Here is a 21,751-nt window from a genome sequence, read left to right as displayed (position 1 = left end):
GAAGTTCTGAAAGAGGAAGTGATGTGGTCAGGTTAAGGGCAAGGTCTCTAGGGGTTCCTAACAAAAACTTCAATATCGGGAGTGAGAATTGCCCAAGGCTTGCGCTGGGGCAGTGACAGTGTGGGGCAGGGGAGGAGAGATTCCAGAACTATTTGGAAGAAGAGTTAGTGGGACTTAGTGAGTGGCTAGATGTTGACAGGTACAGACAGGGCAGAATTGAGAAAGGATGGCTCCGCGTTTCTGACTGGATCAGCTTGGTGGGTGATGACGCTGCCAACCAAGGTAAAGAACATAACAGGAGCTGACGGCGGGGGGGGGGGGGGGGGGGGGCGAAGGGAGTAGGCTGTGGGGCTCCCAGGGGGACTGTCCAACAGAGAGCCGGAGAGACACATCTGGGGCACTGGGTCAGGCCTGCACTAGAGACAGAGTCTGGAATGAACACCACAAAGCGACAAAAGAGAACAAACTCCCAGGGAGAGTATTTTGATGTTAATTTTTAGATTGAGCCAACCAGGCTGAGAAAGGAAGTCTGGGAAATAGCAATGTTCAGCTGGTCAGAAAGAGCATGGGGGCTCGAAGGCCAAAACCACAGAGGCGAAGCTAAGGGAGAAGGCTCAGCAGTGAAATATAGCAGAGGTTCCGACAGATGAGAACCAGAGACGTCCTCTGTGACTGGCAATTGCAGAGCCATCTGTGACCTTGCTGAGAACTGTTTTAGTGGAGCACAGAGGGTGAGGTCAAGCTACAGAGGGCATGGGGTGAGTGAGTGAGAATGGATGGTGGAAGGCGTGGAGACAGGGAAGGGACACTCTGTAGCTGCAGCTGGGTGTGGAGCCCTAGAAGATTCTTTTCAGGGCAGGAGACTTGAGCATGTTAATAGGCTGAGGATGGGGCGGGGAATGGGATGAGGTTGAAGAGATGATGGTGATCCAGGGACTACCATGGGAGAGTGGGTTTGCTTTGGGCAGGAGAGACACACTATCGCCAAGACCATAGCAAAATTGGTCATGAATGTGAATGACAAGTTTGCAGACGGGGGTAAGGAAACTGAGGTCACACCTACAGGGCCTCTTTTCTTAAAGCAGTATGCAAGATGTTCTAGGGTGGGGTGAAGAGAAAATACTGGAAAGTTTCCCAGTGGTCTTGAAAGTGAACCTCAAGAAATGGTGAATGGCCCCATGGGGGGGTGGGGCATGTCCCCATTCAGCCTCTTATAGCAGCCCTGAGTAGCCCAGGGAGGACTAGAGAGGTCAGGCTGGGCTGGCTTGGGGTTCTGCTGGCAAGAGCACAAGGGAGATGGAATCGGTCTGGGTGAGAGGAAATGAGCTGCTTCTACCCCTCGATTCGATTCTCTTTCGTTTAGGCAGAGGGCAGCGTGCTGGCTTCTAAATCCCAGTTTTCAGGTTCTGATTATCAAGGCCAAACTCAACCATCTATTTATCCTGGTGGGACTAATCCACTGCACAACATCATGGCAGCCAGTTTGCTGAGAGATAAAGGATTTCTGAGTGTGACACTAAAGTTATGTTCTTCTGCCATGGACGAAGAATGCTACTTTTGATTTTTCCATCACTGGACACAGAGGTTCTAATCTCTGTTCAAGCTGAATAACTGAGAGATCACTACCTTTTCTTCTGGGGGACTCCCTGTTCCTTCATTATTCACAGAAAGAAAACAAGTTGTGCTCTGGGATCCAAGTCTGAAAATTCAGGCTTTGGTGTGTGAAGTTGGAACACATTTAGATATGTGGTTACTAGTAATATCTTATGTAAAGGGAACACTCATTCCTAATATTTTGTGGATTTGCATATACCAAGCTTATTTAGATTTGGGTTAATTTATAGTTAGCAGTAGTTTTTCTTCAAACCAAATCTTTAAAACTACAAAGCCTGGCTGGATCTCTGAACAACTTACCCAAGACCCAGAGCATATCACATCCTGACTTGAAAAGACGCAATGGCCTACTGCAGCTGCCAAAGCCACATCTGTCCCTCATAGGTACTAAGAAAATGTCAGGCAGATGAACAGAGTAGAAATGTAACTAGTACTGGTCCCTCTGTCCCAGACATGCATTTATGAGATGTGTCTTTGGATAACCCCATCACAAAGCTCAGGCCACCTAAATACACTTGTTCAGGATCCCACGATCGGTGTACGCCATTCCGCTTCTACCCCCTCTAGCACCTTACATGGCTCTGAATGTGGGCAAACCATGGCAAACCAAAACCTCACAAGTTCTCTGGCATTCCACCCCTCACCAAAAACCCAGCATGGTCTCCACACAAAGGTTTTCAACCTATGTCCCCATGGACTACCTTCTAGAACAAACTCTGGTCCCACCAGACTGTTTCTGTAGGTCCCTGTTTCTGTCCAGGTCTGTGAGGCCCTCTCTAGAAGGTGCTAACACTTCCTTCTGAGCTGCCTACTCCCACCCCTCTCCCAACACCTGCTAGTTTTCATCTGGGGACACTTTGCAGTGAGTGCCATTTACTGTCTTAAGTGCATGAAGACGATAGCAGGCACTGTGCAGAGCAGAGAACTCTCCCCACAAGAGGAAGCCAACAAAATCTCGGGACATGCCAGGTGTGGTGGCACACACCTGTAATCCCAGCAGCTCAGGAGGCTGAGGCAGGAGGAGCACAGGTTCGAAGCCAGCCTCAGCAACTTAATGAGGCTGTAAGCAACCTAGTGAGACCCTATCTCAAAATAAAAAGGGCTGGAGATGTGGCTCAGTGGTTAAGTGCCTGTAGGTTCAATCCCTAGTACCAATCTCAACCCAACAATTCCTCAGCAGTGAAGGAGCCCAAGGGTGGCAGCACTCCAGCCTACCGGTCTTTTCCCTTAGGAGGTGACAGGGCTTTCCAATGAGCCCTGGGCTCTGCCTGAGTCCTACATGGCTCAGCCACAGTTACTGGGCCTTGCAGGGCTCTGCCTTTTGGATTGGACCTACTAAGGACAAAGTTTTCTGTCCCCCTCTCTGGGATCCCATCCTTACAGGTGAAACACTTACGTTCCCCAAATCTCTTAAAATCCAGAAAACAAGAGAAATAAAACAATTTAATGATGGCTTCCTTGATGTACAGACAACTCTAAGACAACAGAGGGACAAAGTTTCTCTCCATGCACTGGGACAATGAAATTCAGGGACAACTGGCAATCCAAGGATAGGAGTTTTGGTATTAAAGTCCACTGTCTGGCCTGTCACGTGGTCCAACCAACTTCTGGCTCAGCAACTGCAGACACAGGGGAGGGCTGAGAGCCTGCCCGGACTCCTGAGGCGGAACAGGGAGCCAGGAGGCAGAGCAGGCAGGAGGCACGGGCCGCCATGCATTGGGGACAAGGAGGCCAGGGAGAAGGAGCCAAGCTTCCAGAATGCCCTGAAGACCTCTGTGAGCTCAGTGGCACGGGCTCGCCCACCAGTGCCGATCCTGAGGGCTGGGGCCGGCTAGGCCAGGGCAGAGGTAAAGGGGCTGGAAGGGAGGTGGGAGGAAGAGCCGCAGCAGACAGGAGCACCTGCAGAATGCTGGGCCCTGCTCCCTCCCAAACACTGAGTTCTTGATGACACAGCTTCATCTTGCAAAGGGCAAAGACACAGCTTCATCTTGCAAAGGGCAATGACATCTCCATGATGTGGAGCTGGAAGGGGTAGCAAAGGTGGAGCCAAGAGGGACAGATGCCACCCAACCCTGAGACCACCTTGAATAATCTTCATTCCTTTCTGGACTTCCTTCCCCCTGCCCCTCTAGCCCAAAGATCCAAGGAGACAAGAGATCAGAGACCCCATCACAGTCCCTAATTAAAACGGTCAGGTATAACATTTCCAAACAGGGAAACAGGGGAAAATGCCATGAGCTTTTACAGGGAAGACCCAGGGAAGACTGGCTGAGGCAAAAGAGGAAGCGGCCCCCGGCTCCTTCCAGCTCTGGAAGTTGGCAGCCATGGCCTGGGTCCTTGACTTGACCGTGCTGCCCCTCTAGCTGAGCATCTTGTGCCGATCGAAAACTGTCTTCCGCTGCTCCTGCACCTGCAGCTTCCACCGCTGCTGGGCACCCTCCACACGCTCCAGGACAGTGTTTGCTCGGGGGCCACTGAGGGATGCAGCAGCCGCTGCCAGGGACCGAGCATCCTGTAGTGGGAACAAAAAGATGATTAACCAGAGGGTCAGGGCCCTCGAAAGCCTGCCACGGACTGAACGTACCATGAGCAATCCTAAAGCCTGCATTCCCAGGGGCTGTGGGTTCCTGAGGACCTTGCTTTGTTACCTGCAGAACCTCATGCAGCATGTCTGGCCTGCTGGAGGCCTTAGTGTCTGTAGATCTGCAAGATGGGGAACCCTGCTTCTTCTGAGCCAGGAGGAGCGTGTTCTGCAACTTCAACACAAGCTAGTTCAAGTCAGGCTCCCAGCCGGAACCCCACAGGCCCAACTCGCAAGACGAATACTAAATGTTGGCTTCAAGACCCCAGTGACCATGCAACCTGGTCACTGCAGAACCCCCTGCCCTGCCCTGTTGCCCAGGGAATGGCAGATGGGGGGAGGGGCCTCCTGAGAAAACTGCAGAGCAAAGACTGCAGCATCTGTTCTACTGGGAAGGGGACATAGCACAGCAAGCTTACCTTCCCTGAGAAAAAGGGGATGTGACGTCACTCGGAGAGTCTGGCAGAGACGGAAATTTGGGGCTTAAATCTAGTATTTCTATCCAGGGCCTGCTGTGACCTGCTCGCTCCTAACGGCCACGGACATTCCCCCTGATGGCACCTTCCCTGACAGCTCCGGTGCTCCCCCTGCCCCTTGCTCTTAGACCTGTTTCTGTCATCAAAAGCCCTCCCCTAATTACCGCTTCTCTATCTCTGAAGCTCCAGAGCCCATGCATTTCCTGCAGGACCCGAACCTGATCTTTGGGGGGAATTAGAGCCCAGGGCCAGGCCCAGAGCCCATGGGGATTTCCTCCCTAGCTCTCCCTGCCTCTCATCTCCTGCCATACATCTCTTAAGGGATTAGCGCACCCCTCTAAGCCCAGAGCCGCCCAGTAAATGCAACTTTGCTTCTAATGCCCTGAGCTGGCACAGCTTCTGTCGCCACACAGCTGCCAGGCTGGGGAGAAGGGAGGGATTGTGAGGGGTGAGGTGAGGGGAGGGGCAGCAGAGATGGGCTAGCAGTGCAGAGAGGTGGCTGTCTAGAGAAGGGGCTGGGAGTTCACCATCCTGACCACTGGGATCCGAGAAAGCTGTCTCATGCACACTAATTTCTAGGGCGACTTAGAGTTGGACACTGCCCTCTGGGTACCCCCGACTCTGATAAAGATTCTCAGAAGGCTGGTGAGGCTCAGGAAATGCCTGATGGGCAGGTGCTGGAGCTTGGAGTCAGGATGCCTGGATTCTGTGCCGGGACCAGCCTCAAACTCTCCTGGGCCCATCTCCCAAGTGGAAGCACAGGTCCACTCTCGGCAGGTAGAGGAGGAGGTGTGGCCTCAGCCACTTGGCAGTGAGGTCCCTGGGCAAGTCACTTCATTTCTCCAAGCTTCAGCATAATAAACCTAGTCTTTGAGATTCCTTCCTCCTGTGCTGTCACTCAGAATGCTCTTTACCTGATGATCTAGTAGACCCACGCACACGGAGGAAAAACACTTCCCCAAATGGTACTGACTATGATGTCCTCATATTCTCTGCTCTATTTCATTTCATTTTTTAAAAATTCTGGTCATGACTCCCAAGATTCATTTGGTAATCTAATGGATCGTGACCCATGGTCTGAAAAACTCTGGTTTATGATTAGTGGCCAGGTACAGCAAAGGTCAGTACGTATGGCAAGCACTCGGTAAACTATAGTCCCAGAGTAGTAGTTCAGAAATGTCCGGTTTCCTTCTGCCTTGGCAGTTTAGCCCAGTGGTCAGGAAGGCTTTGGAATCAAACAAATCTGGCTTTGACTCTTGGCTCTGACCCTACCAGATACACGACTGTTGGGCAAGTGACCTTACTCTGAACCACCCGCCTGCCCACAGGCAGAGACTCAAGACAGCTTCTTAGTGAGACAATGAATGTGGAGCTGTTGGCAGTGCCTGTCTGCAGCAAGCATTCACCAAGGGCAGCAGTGGTCAGTCAGATCCCAGATCCAGGATCCACTTAGGTATGCAAAGGGCTAGAAAGTGGCCGCCTACGGATAACCATGGTGGCTGCCCTACCATCTCCCAACTCTGCTCTTCCCAGCTCAGTCGCACCCCTGAGCAGGCTATGCTGTGGACAGCCCCACCCAGTCCCACTTCTGCATGGCTGCTGAGATAAAGTGGGCCCTGAAGACCCCTGACTAGGAAGCTACTGGCTCACCAGGATTTGGCCAATCTGGCTCAGGGGCTTCTCTTCTGCCTGATTCCCAGTCTCATCCATTCTGAGACCAGTGACTCATGTCAGGGCCTTGTCAGGGTGCCTGGATGTGAGCTGGGGAAGCCTGGGCTGGGGTCCTTGGGGGCCATCCAAGAAGGGTTGGAAAAGTGTCAGTCATGCCTGCCCTCCTTGTGAGGCTCCGCTCAAGAGTGTCTGGAGGAGCAGAAGCCAGGGAGAGCCAAGAGCAGAGCATTAAAGGAACAGGCTGCAACTCACCGCATTACCACAGCATCATTTGTCAGCCCTTCATGTAAAGTCTTAGCAAACAGCTCCTAAGTGGAGGAAGCTGCTGCTGAGAGGCTCCGTGTTCCCAGTGCTAATAATCTGATTAAAAGGTATTAGAGACTCCACATCTGTTCTCAAGACGGCCCAGAGCAGGGCCTCCATCGCTGCCTCCTCTACACAGCAATGGGTGGAGGCAGGGAAAGGCCACCAGTCTCTACCCTTGTCCCTCGGAGGCTGAGTCTCTGGGGAACTCAGGGGGACAGAGGGAAGTTAGAAGAGTGGGTAGGTGGAGCTCCTGCCAATCAAGTGGGAGCAGCTAAGGTCTTCAAGGGACTAGTGTGAGTCTATGCCACTATGTACCAGGCACTATATATGATTACTCCCAGGCTTAAGCACTGGCAGATGGGTAATACCATTCCCATCCTAAAGATGAGGAAACGAGGCTCTGAAGGAGAAATACTCTTGCTACCCAAGATCATAATGCTGTTCAGGACCAAGTTAGGACTTGTACCCATGTCTGCATATCTCTTATCCTAAGGCTCAACTGTGTCCTTCTTTGGCTGATTTTTCATAAGAGGGGACCACCATGGATACCCAAAGAGGAGGGCTGGTCCCCCACCACCCCGCCCCCATCAAGGGTTACAGCAAGAACAAGGCGCCTGTGCAGGAACCAGGGACTGGGAATTGAAGCAGGTCTTCGTCTCCAAGCAGGAGGACCCTGGTACCTGTGTAGGTAAGCCTGACCTGAAAACACTGTCGCAGGTGCACCCTCTGCAGCCCGCCAGAAGCTCTGGCTCTCAGACGAGCCTGTTTTCCTGATGATAAGCACATGAAGGGAGAGTTTTCCTGGTGATAAGCAGATGAAGGGAGAGACAGGATCCGCCCCCTTTGCTGCCTCCCCTTCCCATTCCCAACCTACCCAGCCAAATAGTGAGGAAGGACCCTCAGTCAAGCCCTCTGCAGAGATGATTAGAGTCTCCCTGCACTTTACAAATTTAACCCAAACCTACTCTACCAGCCAACCAAACAAATCATGCCACTCCCCTGCTCAACACTGGGCTAGAAACCAGCTACTCACAGGTAAATCGCTCCTAACCACAGAACCCAGACCCCTGAGCTGGCTGAGCCCATTCCCACCTCACCATCCACATGTGGCCCTGTTCATCAGTCACACTGGCCTGCACCCTTTTTCCACCCGCAGTGGCCACCTCACTTGTGACCTCACCCCTGTGCTGCCCCTTGGCCTCCCTTCCAACAACCAGGAAGCTACTTACACGTTAAGACTCGAATGAAATACCTCATTGTTAAGGATGAAAAAGCAATTGTAAAGCTTCCCTGCACATCCCACAACAGTCTTGCTGAGGGGAGAATGATCTATTACCTCTACTCCACGGCTGGAAAACTAAACCATGAGGTCAGCGCCAAGGACAGTGAGTGGACAGCTGGAACTCCAAGCCAGGCCTAGGATGTCACAGCCCTGCCCTGAACTACTTACTGTGCTGTATGTGCTGTTCTACCCGCCCCCACCCCCCCAAATATTCTAGGAATGTCTGTTGAATGGCACACCTTTTTATTCTCTCCAGGGGGAGAGACCTTATCAATGGCCCTCACTGATGCGTGTCTTTTCCATGATTCACTCCAAGAGTGGCCCCGGCCTTCTCTTCTCCCAGGCCCTACGTGTTCCCAGTTCCCTTGGTTCTCATCGTCCTTCCAACTCCCCTGCACACCCCTCTCCCACAGGGGCCAGAACTATACCCACTGCCCAGCTAGGCCAAGACCTTTGAGGATCCTGTGAGAGCTCAGCGGCCCATGCTGGGAGTGGCGGAGACAGTCAGAGCTGCAGACAAACCCTCGTTTTTCTCTTCAAAGAGGGCCAGACCTATACATCTAAAACAGCTCTGTTGCCGTTTCTATCCCAGCAAACATGCTGGCTTCCTCCTTTCAAAGGGGCGTCTGAGCCCAGGGATTAGGCCTAATGCTTCTGGAATCCCAGGGGAGGCAGCGCCCAGCACTCAGGCCCACTGAGGCTCTGCCAGCCGTTCAAAGGGAGCATGACAAGCTTTCATCTCCCGCCACAGCCTTGGGCTGAGCTGCGGGGGAAGGCTCCCCTTCCTCTTCCAGTCCTCTAGCCCCCTGATGAAAGCTCCCGGTCACAGGAATTGGGGGGGATGGAATTGAGGGGCCCAATCCTGAGAAATACTCTGGTCTTCAGCTCTGGGTCCCAGGCTCCTGAGAGAGGGGCTGGAAGCGCTAGAGCCTAAAAGCCTTCCTTCTAAAGTCACCCAGTTGTCTAGACCTACACAACCTCTAAAGGAACTTCAAGAAGCCAGGTTCCCACTTTTCTTCTCTTGGGATGTGGCCCCGGGAAGCCTGGCCTTTTCTGTCACCTTCGTGGGTGACACTCTCCAGCCCAGAGACATGGCCACAGCCCTGGCTTTGCTGTTGCCCAGCTGGGGCGTCCTTGGGACTTCCCTCCCTGCTTCCCAACCCCGCACATCCCTTTCCTCACGGGTGCTGGGGCTGGGGGCAGCAGACAGTCCCTCACTGTCCAGGACTAAGGTTGTTGGGTATCTGTAGGGATGAGGTCGGTCCCTGGGCCTCTCTAGCCAATGCCCTTCCATCCGCCCTGCAGCAGCTTAGCACGCCTCCCACCCATCTGAGCTGGCCCTGAAAGTCCCCTTCTGCCAAGAACCTTCATTCCATGACTAACATGAAGAGAAAGACCTAGGAAAGGGGACCCTCCTAGAACAGCCAGTTTCCTCACCTGACCATCATGTCAACAAGCCAGATCTTACTGATGGCCTCCATGTTCCCTATTTGCCTGGATTGGGTTGCTCTGGGACTGAGTCCCTGAGGGCTGACATGGGTGTGTGTCAATCAGACCCCTGCAGGGTCTGAACGCAGCAGGAGAGGATCGGAACTGCTGAGCACAGGACCTACAACTAGGACACCGCACAGAATCAGGAGGCGAGGGATGGAAGGCGATGCCAGATAATGGGGTTAGAGGACCCCGATGACACCCATCCTTCCTGGACCCTGCATTCGTGCTGGACTGGCCAGAGCTGGCTCTGCCTCGGGTCAGAAAGAAACTGAAGACAATTTTGATGATCTTCCGACCTTGGGGTGAGAGGCAAGGGTGTTATCCTGAGGGCAGGAGTCACCTCTACAGGTGGGGCACAGGCTCACCAGCCCTGACTTCAGTGCTGCCTGTGACAGCCCGGTGCGCTCAGGGGCACCCCTTATATATGGCTGGATGGTGACCTTAGAGAGCCCTCCTTCCTACCCAGCCAAAACTGCGCCCAGGCGATGTCCACCCTCTGATTCAGGTCCCACCTCTGGGAACTGGACTGACCAAATCTAACCCCTTCTTCCTCCCCAAGGTCCTCCCACAGACAGATTCCAAGTGGGGAACACCAGGTCTCTTGTAGGAAAGACCTGGGCTCAGACCCGCAGACGGCAAGTTGCCCTTCCCCTGGCTCCATATCTAAGATGGCAGGAGACACAAAAAGGCCGTGCCCGAGAGCCACACATTCCAGGGAAATCGTAGCCTGGGCTGTGTAATCATCGGCTGCATCTCTCAATTACTCCCCGGCCAGGGCTGCAATTACCACATTACCCCTAATCGCCCAGTGTTTATTAGTGATGCTCCTCCCCCCTCAGAGCTGCTATTACTCTACATTAATAACTGGGTGGGCAGGCAACCTTCCTCTCCAACACAGACCACCCAACTGCCAGCCCCACCACGTCCCAGGCCCCAGCTCCAGCGGGGCCAGGCTCATCACCTCTGCTCCACCTTTAGCCAAATTCATGACAGCAGGAGGCTGGGGGCAGATTGGGAATAGACCCATACCCAGAAGCAGCAGGGCCACTAGGAGTGGCCAGGCTTCCCTGTCTCCCTGCCTGACCCACCCATGCTGACCCTCGTGAGATCACCTTGGCAGCTTCACGCACAGACTTGAGCCCCCAGATCCTCTTTTTGGTGGGGAACCTGCCTCCAATCCAAGACTTGAAAGCTCTGAACTGGGGCTGTCCAGGGGGCAGTCTGGCCTAGCCTGGAACCCATGGTGACCCACACCTCACCACCTTACAAGGGAGCCTGCTCACAGTACTGTCTGCAAGGAGAATCCTTCTTACATTGTCATGTCAAATCTCCTTCCCCAACTCCCATCTTTGGGGTCTTCTGTTCCCAGGGGAAGGTCAAGTTCTACTCTACAAACACCTAAGGCATGTGCCTTCTTGAGTTTGTTTTTTCTTCACCAAGTTAAACATCTCCCAGTTTCTTCAACTAAATCCCCCAGGACATGACTGAGGCACTTCCCCTCTAGGCGTTCCTGTGGACATGGGAACAAGCTCACCATGACGTGCACCGCACCAACAGGTGTGTTCCACCAGCAAGGTCCTAGGGACAAACCTCAGAGACAGTCTGGAGACAGGGTTGGCAGGCTGCCTGGCATCAGTGCTTTCCCATCTTCTTTGTCATATAAAGTTGACCTCTGAGACCTTTATTAATATGACCTAAACTCCCTAGCCAGCTCCACCTACCACTACGCCTAGGTGCCCACCTTATTTTGGGATGATCAAATTCCTCACATGTGCACAGCGTCGATGGCACTGCCACCCAACTCCTCCAACTCTAGAGCTCCTAGGACTGAGGTTTGCACTGAGTACTCAACAGACATTTGTGAAATCACCAAACCAAAGGATAAACCTGATGTCTCCAAGGCCACCACTGACTTGTCACCAATGCCTGAGCAAGCAAGAAACCATGTGTATCTACGTGTGACAGGCCCTGGTCGGTTTACTTCCACTGTGCCTAGAAAGAGTATGACATAGAGCTAAGGCTCCCCAAGCTTGTACACCGAGGCTGGTTGGTGCCTCATGTCAGGAAAAGTTGGGGCTATCTCCTGCTTCATCTGGGAGGGCAAAGGGCAGTTCCTTGCTTGAGTCTGGGTGATGTATAGGAAAATGGGCAGGAGAAGAGCATGGGGGAGCAGAGGGAAGCAGGTAGACCCTGATCCCCACCAGGTGCAGAGGAGGCTCTCTGGGTTGTCCTGGGGATTTGTGTGGGCAAGTCCAGGGCCTCATTTACCTCATTCTCCTCTTCATTGTGCAGTTGTTCTGTGTAAGCATCTGGTTTTCGAATCAGAGGGTCCACCAGCATCAGGAAGGCCATGTACAGCAAAAGGGCCCCCACCACGGACAGGTAGATGACAATGATGACCTGAGGAAGAGACCCGGCTTATGCTGTGAAATAACACCCAGGGCCAGGGGAGTCACGGGCCATCTGTGCTTGGCTGCCAGCAACTCCTCCACTGTTGCACTGGGAAGACTGGGAAGTGGCATGGGCCTAGAGGGCAGGAGGGCCACGAAGGACAAGGGACAGCCCCTGCCACAGACTGACCAGGTCTGTCCTAAGCTGAGGGAGCCCCACAGCAGGGAACTCTGGAGGTATAAAGATACTTCTACCCTCAGGTAGAGGGTTAGGCAGTGGTGTCCTCGCAGCATGAGGTCCCTTCCTTGCCATATAGGAGAGGCAACATCTGGTTCTGAAATAAAAGCCTCAGGCATCTAGTTCCCCGTAAGTGAGGCCCACTGGAGCAAGTTCAGAGATAGAAAGGGGAAGCTCCAGGAGAGGAGTGCAAAAGGTGTGTGGCCTGGATGACTGGACAGGGCGACAGCTACTTTCTCCTTACAAAACAGGAAGAGGCTGTGGCTCCCTGAAGCAAGTAGAGGGGGTTGAAGACCACTCCCACTCCAACATGCCTCAAAAGTAGGAGGCTGAGGGAGGACTCAGCAATGTCTTTAAACTCATGAGAGTTATTTTCTGATGCTATCTAGAATTGTCATGTAAAGCTTCAAAAAGGAAAGGTGACTTCATGGCCTCTATGAGATGGGATGTGGTCAAGTCCTACCTGGTGGCAGAGGAATGTGGTGTCCTTCCTCATTCTCTATGGTGGCACAGGTGAAGTCTACCACTTTTTTCCTGAATTCACCCAAATGATTACTGAAAACAGGGCTCAGGAAAAAACAAAAAAGCCCAGGTTCTGGTACTGGCACCCGGCACCCAGCACTGGCCGCAGATCTAAGGTTTTCTTAGAGGAGTCTGACGTCACTTTGGAAGTCTGATGAGACCCTAAGCTCTGAGAAGGCAGCTTTACTCCCAGCATGGTGTATGGGGCCCAGAACACAGCAGACATCCAAAAAAGATGTACTGAACAAGCTGGGCATGGTGACTCACGCCTGTAATCCTAGCAGCTCAGGAGGCTGAGGCAGGAGGATCACAAGTTCACAATGAGGATCAGCCTCATTAACGTAATTTAAAAAGGGCTGGGGATGTGGCTCAGTCATTATTATTATTATTTTTAAGAAATGAATTAAATAAATGGAAGCGAGAGGAAGGAATAAAACTGGAAAGAATGGAAGGGGAAGGGGAGACTCTAGCTGCTCTCCCAGGACACTCTATCTGTCATTGTGTGGGAGCCACTGGAAAGATGTCGGAGAGGAGAGCCAGCTCCAAAGATGTGCGAAGTGAGACCCTGTGTCTGTATGAGGGCCCAGAAGCCAGTCCCACTCGCCACTTGGAATGTTCCAGAATAAAGCAAAAACTATGCACATAGAACAGTTAGGGGCAGGGCTTCCCGGGCCCTGGAGGTACCTTGATGGTGGTGGTGCTGCGCTCCTCGTACTTGCACTCACACAGCAGGCAGTAGGCCTCCACGTCGTGGCCGGGCACGGGCATGGGCTCCACCACGTGCAGGCAGTTGCTGGAACACAGACAGGGCGGTAAGGTGGGGCCGTGGGAAGCCCCCACAGACCCAGGGCAGGAGGCAGGCAGCCAGCGGAACTGAGGGATAGGGTGGGCATAGGTGAAGGGTGCTCCCAGGGAGGGCAGAGGGCTTACAAAGGGCCAGGCTGGCAGAAGCCCCTTCCCAGTCCCTAGCCTCATGGGCCCCACCATCAGTGCCAGTTATCCAAACTGTATCTTCAGACCAGCAACAAAACCCATTATTGCTCCCCAACGCTCTGCCCAGCTGCCCTCTCCTCCCATGCTATGCTGTCCCTGGTGGCTTCATCATTTGTCCAAAGGTTTCTACTCCGAAGTTGATGTTTCTTAGATTAGGATCTCTAACCAAGCCCCGGATCCTCTAAGCTGGACAATATTGCCAACAATCAGAGGATTTGCTGTTTAGTGTCCCAGAGGGGCCATACACTCTACACTCAGCCTGTGTACTCTTTGCCCCTAGGTCCCCAGGCCTCCATGCTGGCTCTGTGGTCTGTTTCCAGTGGCAGAGAGGACAGCTCTAGCATTCACCCTGCTGACCAAATCATGCCCCCTGAATCACCTTCAACAGCATTTTTGCCCCCACCCATAAATTCACCAAATGCCAGCAATTTTACTTCCTTAAAAATTCCTAAAATCATGGAATAAAGAAAGAAAGAAAGAAAAAATAAATAATAAAAAATTAAAAAAGAAAGAATGGAAAAAACTTTTTCCACTCTCTCCCAGTGCTGTGTCCCAGCCGAGGTCCTCATCATCATGCCCTTGGACAACTGCCCAGCCTCCCTACTGCTCTCCTACCTCTAGTTTGGCCTTGCCCGATACTACCTTGACAGGGCAGCTGAGTGACTGTACCAAAATGGAACTCCTGTCAAGTCAGCTTTCAACCAGTCAATGCCTCCATAGCAAGGGCTGACAAAACTGTCCCACCAGTCCTGGTCCCCTCACCTGCCCAGCTGCCCATGCCACTCCCAGACCCACTCCCCACCCTCCAGCCAGCTGACCTGCTGGACTCTTCTCTGTGCAGCCACATCCCACGCCCCCACCAGGAACACAAAGCTCTGCCTATCTCCTCTTCCACTCTGCTTCAGCTAAAAGGTCTGAATTCTGTCCCCAGTCAGTTCCCCATCTCACCATGAACCTGGCCACACCACCCTGTCTTCACTTGTACTGTCTTGCCCAGTGGACATGAAGTCCCTTAGAAGAAGGGTCACATCTTACTCATCTCCATACTCCCTGTGTGCTGGCCATGGTGCTGGCCAGAGCAGGGCTGTGATCAAGTGACTGCCAGATGTATACATGTGCCACCCAGTGTCACCAAGCAGTGATCCTCAATGAATAGGGGTCGGGGTGCTAAGATTACAGGCCTCAAACTGAGGAAGTGGGCTCAGGACAGCAAGGTGGCAGCTCTTCATCAAGATGGAAAGGCGGGGACCCCAGTCCAGATCCTGGGCCCCAACATCCTGGCAGCTGACTCAGCCTGGGTAGGGCCTGTGCCTGTGCTGGGCTCTGCACCTAGCCTCTTGTTTCCAGCCTTCCCTGGATCAGCAGGTTTCTGACTTGCTTGGTTCATAGACCAAGGTGAACAAGCAAAAGGCCCCACAGAAACACCACTACCACTAGGGAAAAATCAAACAAAACCTGCAGAGGATCACAGAAGTGGGCCAGGCATCAGCCTGCAATGGGTGCCTGGGCCTGGGCTCAACTCTGACTCTGCCACTAAGTGTCTGCCCTGGACTGTCCTTTCCTCTGTGAGAGGCCATGATTGTACCAGGTGACATTTAAAAGGCTCTTCCAGCTGTGAAGAAGTCCTGAAACAGTCAAGCAGAGTCCTGAAAAGGGCAGAGCTGACCTCTTGGCTCTTAGCTGGGTTTCTGACAGAGGCACCAAGGGTGTGCAATGGGAAGATCCTGTGTTGAAATAACAGTGGGTGTCCTCTGAAAGGAGTGTAAGTGGCACAAATCTCTGATGATCCCAGTTCCATCCTTGGGTAGTAGCTACCACTGACACTATTCCCTGGTGTAGGAATTGGTCTCCCAATTGTATCAAAAGGCACCCTCTAGGTCCTGCACACTGTCTCTGGGAGGAGCTAAGGAACAAGGCCAGTTTCAATTGTTCCTCATTCCATTCCTGGCAATGCTGACTTTTCTGTACCATCTAGTCTCTACAAGCCACTTAAGGACAAGATCCTTTATTTTCCTCAGCTATGTGGAATTCTGGGTTTGGAAAGCTGCTCTGGTGCTACAGGAAGATCTGTGGGTTTCCCACCAGGGCAGCAGGAAGGGCCAACCTGTGCCCTTCAATTTGGGATCCTACTGCCCAAGAAAGCAGGCTGTAAATGAATAAGAGGAATGGCAATAAGAAACAGAATTTTTCTTTTGTGGTACTAGGGACTGAACCCAGGGCACTCTACTACTGAGCTACATCCCAGCATTTCATTTTTTGTTTTGAGTCAAGGTCTTACTGAATTGCCCAGGCTGGCTTGAACCTGTGATCCACCGGCCTCAGCTTCCTGAGTAGCTGGGATTACACATATGTGCCACCAGGAGTTGAAATATTTCTGTCTTCTCTGGCTTTCCTGGCAATCAGTGAAACCAAAATCTTTTCTTGCTCTCCTAAGGGTCTCTGCTGGCTTTTTGTGATTAGTAATAAGAGATTTCATGGACTGGTCAAGGGATATTAAGGATAGAAGGTAAAAGAAAAAGACAGACTGGATTTAATTTTTTTGCTCGTCTACTTATTCCATAATTGTGGGTAATTTATTTACTCCCTCTAGGCCTCAGTTTCCTCATTTACAATGGAGACTAAAACTCCATTATACTTTCAAACTGTGGCTTTTTGGGTAGCATAGGAAACACTATGCAGGAGGGGGTAGGTGTGGTTGACGGACCTCTCAACCAGAGCAATTTTGATTTTATGGTTCACACATTTGGTGTCTCCATAACAGATTTTGTTTGGAGAAGGCTGTATTTTAACATGTCCAAAAAGCAATGAACTAGCTAGCCTACTATGTTCCTTCCTGCTCTGGGACTCTCTCTGTAACTCATCTTGCCAGACACACCAACAGGGCAATACTGATGGGCTTTGGGCTTTTTGATATGCATGTGATTTTAGACTCTCAACACTAGATGGCAGAATACCAGCAACACAGGAATACTCGTGGCTTGACCATTAAATCAAAGGACTGAGCTCTGAAGGTTCTGGCTTTACTCTGCACAATCAAGAGGAGGGGGCAATCACTCTTTCTGCAGGAGATAAAGGCAGCACCGGAATGAAAATGTGGCAGACAATCCCACAAAACCAAATGCCAAATGTTTTCTCTGATATAAGGAGGTTAATTCTAGTGGGGATTAGACAAACTCTAAATAGGGCAAAGGGAAGGGAGGGTAGGGGGAGAGGGCATAGGGGTAAAAAAGATGGTGGAATGAGATGGACATCATTATCCTAAGTACATGTAAGAAGACATGGATGGTGTGACTATACTTTATATACAGAGATATGAAAAATTGTGCTCTAAATGTGTAAAGTATAATGCGCCCTGCTGTCATATATAACAATTTAGAATAAAAAATAAGTTAAAAAAAAAAAAAAGAAAACGTGACAGAGACCTGAAGACCCAATCAAAGTGATCCCCAATTCTAGCCCTAGCACTGAGGTCTAGGATCAATGTCAAGACCCCAGCCAATCCCTAAGAGGCTCCAAGCAAGAGTTTGATGATTTCCAAACAGGGCCAATGTTGCTGAGTCCTAGAATCCTATACTCTTACCTCCCAGCACCCTTAATGGAACTGTCCTGAGGTTCTTTATGTAAGATTATTCTTCAAGAAGCTCCCTAATTCTGACTTTTAAGAGGAATGAAGAGATTAACTACTACAGCCCAAAGGTCCACAGAGGATACTGCAGGCATCCAAGCTTCAGTTTTCAGGCAACACCATAGCCCCAGGACAAAGATAATGCTACTAAAATCTGCCAGTGTCTGTCTGCACAAAAGGCATGAGATGCAGCCTTGGTATCTAGTGTAGGGCTAAGAGAGTTCATTGGTGTCTTTACTGATGCTATTCGAACTATGACCATAACATATAAAGAGGTACTGGGGTCCCTCCCAGGCCTTCATGCATAGAGCTTGTAAATCCATCAGGACAGCAGAAGCAGAGGAAACAGGCTGGTGCTTTGGGAGGAGCCCAAGTTTCCCAGGGCTATGGTATAAGTTTGATGATGGCTCTCCATGTGGCCTCTAATAAAGCATAATATATTCATAATATCAGCTAACATTTACATAGCACTTACTATGTGCCAGGTGTCATTCTAAGTACTAAGTTTTGTATACACACACACACACACACACACACACACACACTCTTCATATTCAAAATACTGCCACCATTTTATAGATAAGGAAATCAAAGTACAGTAGAGATTAGGTAGTTTGTCACATCATTAACAAGTGGCAAAGCTAAACCGAAAACCAGGAAGACCAGACCCAGAGTCCTGTGCATCCAGCTAGACTGCTTCTTAGAAAACTACAGTCCAACCATCTCAGACCTGGAAATTCAACCAGTTCCAAAATTTTCAAATACTGCTCTGTATCAGCTGTATTATAAGCATCTAACTTGAAGAAAAGGTGACTGCTGAGTCAGAATCTTGGGGTGGAGGAGGCTGGCAATCTGTATTTTCTCAAAGCTTATTTGATGATCCTAACAACAACCAAGCAGATGAAGCACTGACCCAGGCCCCATCTGATATTATCCCCCCCACAATGACCTCACCTGTGTCTGCACAGATCCCTCCAAGGATAGGGTTTCCCAGTCCTGAACCACCTAGATTAGTAACGTTCCTTTGTCATGTTCACGTCTATTCCCTGAAGCTTTCATCCACTAGTCCCAATTCTATACCAAGAAACCAGAGTGTACCTACTTGGTCCCCATATGTCCCACCTCCTACAGAATGCCAGCCCTTCTCCCAGTCTTGGTCAGCCATAGAGTACCCCTGGTTCTCTCCTCTTCAGGTTAACTCTAGTCCCTTATACCATTCCTTCTAGAACAGTGAGCTGAAAATTCCTTTCACCAAGTTGGTGTTCTTTACCTTGGTTATTTCTCTATTTATTTACTTGTTTATTTTTGGTACTAGGGATTGAACTCAGGGGTGCTTTACCACTGAGCTACATTCCCAGTCCTTTGTTTTATTTTGTATTTTGAGACAGGGTCTTGCTAAGGTGTTTAGGGCCATGATAGACTGCTTAAGCTGGCTTCAAACTTGCAATCCTCCTGCCTCAGCCTCCCAAGCTGCTAGAATTTCAAGAGTGCACCGCTGTGCCCAGAATTATTTCTCTCTATTAAAAACAAAAACAAAAACAGAAAAACAAAAAACTGAGGCAGCAAGAAGCAAATTCAAGATTCTAGAAGTATAATTTAAATTCTTTCTTTGAACCTCAGCCTATGCAATAATAAAAATGGGAACAATACCCTTCTTATTTACTTTAGAAAATCGCTATGAGACCAGCACAGAGTGACACAAGTAGAGAGTTTTGCAAAAGCATTGACCATTGCACAACATGTGGCCATAATATCTCTCTCCCAACTTCCCTATCATTTTGCATATATCAAGAAAGATCCAAAATAAAAACAAAACAACAAAATCTAGTCCTCTAGCCAGGAACCCCTCAGATGAAATGCAAGACACTTGGGTCCTGTTTCCAACAGGTTATAGACAAAGACATTCCTTTGTAAGGCTCTCCATAGAAACAGGAGCAAGTTCATTCGTCAGGAAGTCCACAAACCCTAGTAAACACCCATAGGTGTAGTAATGGTGTAGCAGCCAAGGGCCAGTCCATGGAGGTGCCTTACCAGTCCTTCTGAGACACATTCTGGTTGTAAATGTGCCCACTGATGTTTCTATAAGGTGGACAGATGCATTTGCACCGGATATCTTCAGAACTCTGGAAGAGAAAACAAGTATCGGAAGGCAGGACACCTGCTTGGGTTGAGATTCTAGCAAACCTGCCAAAGTTTAGTTTCCTGTTCTTCAATGTAACTATCCATATGCTCGAATTCAGCAAGGACTGCTTCTGTATTAAGGATGCAATATCACAGCATCCTCAAGACAGAAATTGTCCAGCCGGCAAATGAGACCCAGAAAGTAGCTGAGGTTGCCATTCCCTAACTGGGATGTGTGTTCAGGGGGCGGCAAACCAAGTGACTGTTCTGTATCCTGAAACCCACACTATGTATGTACTTCTGTCCAATAGGCTGGGTGGCCAGCCTCTTCCCCTAATCCCATCTCCAACCTCCAAGGTTAAGAATGGGGGAAAGAAAAGGGTTCACATGGGAATACTCAAACAACTTCTCTGAAAGTTCTTCCCCTCTGGGACAGGTAAAAGACAGCACCACATATATTTTCACTCCAATTAGGAATTCCCTGGAGGGCACAAAAGCAAACCTGACTGAACCTTATTTCAAAGTCTTAGGGATCATTGGAATCTCAGATTCCACAGCCTCACACCAAACCCAGCTGGGGGTCCTCTACCCCTAAGGAATGGGAGTTATCTCAGGAATCTATCACTTATGAGGGTTCCCCTTATAAAAGAAACTTCCATCTGTACAGGACTTTACACTCAGCATTTTTATATCCTCAAGTGACTTGATTCTCCCTGAGTAAATATAAACACTACTATTTTACCCAGGACAAAAGTATGGATAATTTCCCCAAACTTGCTGGAATTCCAGCACGGGTCCTTCTGATCCAGAAGCTTTCTGGGTGCACTGTCCTCCCCTCTCCCCTCATCCTTTCACCCTTAGTGAAGAACTGCAGCTTTGGCCTGAGGGGACACCCCAACTATGATCCATAGAAGTGAGGGGCAGGGCTCCTGCAGCAGCCACCTCTGGAGAAACCCTGTAGGCGGGGTTGTAGTGCAGGTTCACCTCCCTCACCTTGTTGGCTTGAGCTGGGGGCACCAGCAAACCCCCGACCAAGACCACCAAAGACAGAAGCTTCATGCTTATCAGGCTTGCCGAACCAGCAAGACCGAACACCTGAAAAAAAAGATACGATGGAGTCGGGAAGTGACCACACCACAGCCAGCAGTTCTGCCCCTAACCATCTCGCCAGGACACCTGAATGGGACTGGAGACTGGGCTCCAGGATTCCAAGGCCTCTTACGCCCAGTCGCCAAACGCGGCTTTCCCCCTGTACCCAACACTCCGGCTCTCCACTGGCCACCTGGTGCGTCAGGCAACAGACCTCCTGAGGATACAGCCCTCGGGAGCCCCGGATGCTCCGTCAAGGCCGGGCTCTGACTCCGCGTCGCGACCCACCGCCCTCCGCCATCTCCGCCTCCGCCGCCCCGTCAGCTCAGGCCCGATTGGAACTCCAGGTGTAAAGTCTGGGAGCCCGGATCCGGCGGCGAAAGCCAGTGCCCTCGGCGCTCAGGAATTTGGGGCCGGGTTGGGACTCCCCCAGAGCCCCCAGTAAATCCCCACACCCCTCCCCCAACGCCGCATCCACAAACCTGCAAGCCCGCCGCAGCCGCTCCAGACCTAGTGGCCCCGCCCCTGCCCAGTTTCTATTGGCTGCCGGAGCAGCCGCTCAGCCCAGCCTCGCTATCACCAAGGTAACAAGACCCACCTTCGCCTCGGTTTGGAGACTCCAGCTCCTGGGAGAGACTTGCATTTCTCAAACTAGCCAGGAAAGGGAACGTCGGGCTTCCGTACTAGAAACCGGAAAGGGTCTTGCTTTTACGTGGTCCGTAGAAGTCTTTTCCCTAAGCGTTTCTTGTGTTATACCACTCAGATGGCTGTTTTAAAGAGAAAGCACGTTATAAACTATAGCTATAAACTAGCAATAACAGTAATGATGAAGAGATTAAGAGGCCGGGCGCGATGGCCAGGCGCCTGTAATCCCAGAGTCTTCAAAGGCTGAGGCAGGAGGATCATTGCAGGTTTGAGGCCAGCCTTAGCAATTTAACGAGATCCTGTCTCAAAATAAAAAAAAAATAATAATAATTTTTAAAAAGTGCTAGAGATGTAGCTCAGTGGTAAAGCGCCCCTGGAGTCAATCCCCAATTAAAAAAAAAAAAAAAAGATTTTAAGGGGCTTTGTCCACAGTCATAAACTGGAAGCGTTTTTTAGGAATCTAAAAATATGGGTATGCTAGGGAGGACATTCGCAGCACCAACTCGTCCCTTTACACATAGACAGACAAACAGCTGCACCTGAGAGTAGAAAATGTGAGGCAGTGGCAGGGGCAGCACCCTCAGCCTAGTCCTCTCTCCTCCATGCAAGTTCTAGCCCTGGCAAATTGGGGCAAGGTGTGCAAGGACAGGCTTCAGGAGTGGAGGTGGGAGTCCCAGGCTGCTAAGGGGCAAATATGAAGGAAA

General features: G+C 50.9%; 1 protein-coding gene and 1 long non-coding RNA gene across 4 annotated transcripts; one reads left to right on the top strand and one right to left on the bottom strand.

Moving 5' to 3' along the window:
* Nucleotides 1-68: 68 nt before the first annotated feature.
* On the top strand, nt 69-14,067 carry LOC114100868 (uncharacterized). Of its 2 annotated transcripts, none has more exons than XR_003584155.2 (3): nt 69-282; nt 7,142-7,336; nt 13,848-14,067. It is a non-coding gene; the product is annotated as an uncharacterized lncRNA (long non-coding RNA). The 2 variants fall into 2 exon arrangements; XR_003584156.3 differs by lacking the exon at nt 13,848-14,067 and adding an exon at nt 7,805-8,217.
* Tmem9 (transmembrane protein 9) lies at nt 3,038-20,923 on the bottom strand. Of its 2 annotated transcripts, none has more exons than XM_027945719.2 (6): nt 20,885-20,923; nt 20,307-20,408; nt 19,224-19,315; nt 13,259-13,367; nt 11,693-11,824; nt 3,038-4,126 (listed from the first exon to the last, which is right to left on the bottom strand). In XM_027945719.2, exons 2-6 carry the CDS (start codon nt 20,370-20,372, stop codon nt 3,974-3,976), a joined length of 552 nt encoding a protein of 183 aa, XP_027801520.1. In that variant the 5' UTR covers nt 20,373-20,408; nt 20,885-20,923; the 3' UTR covers nt 3,038-3,973. The 2 variants fall into 2 exon arrangements, with proteins under 2 accessions (XP_027801520.1, XP_071456292.1); XM_071600191.1 differs by lacking the exon at nt 20,885-20,923 and adding an exon at nt 20,617-20,806.
* Nucleotides 20,924-21,751: the final 828 nt, after the last annotated feature.

This window comes from Marmota flaviventris, chromosome 12 (genome assembly GCF_047511675.1).
Source record: "Marmota flaviventris isolate mMarFla1 chromosome 12, mMarFla1.hap1, whole genome shotgun sequence".
NCBI classification, from domain to species: Eukaryota; Metazoa; Chordata; class Mammalia; order Rodentia; family Sciuridae; genus Marmota; species Marmota flaviventris.
Note: the sequence above shows the minus strand (reverse complement) of the source record. Positions and strands in the feature narration are given on the sequence as shown.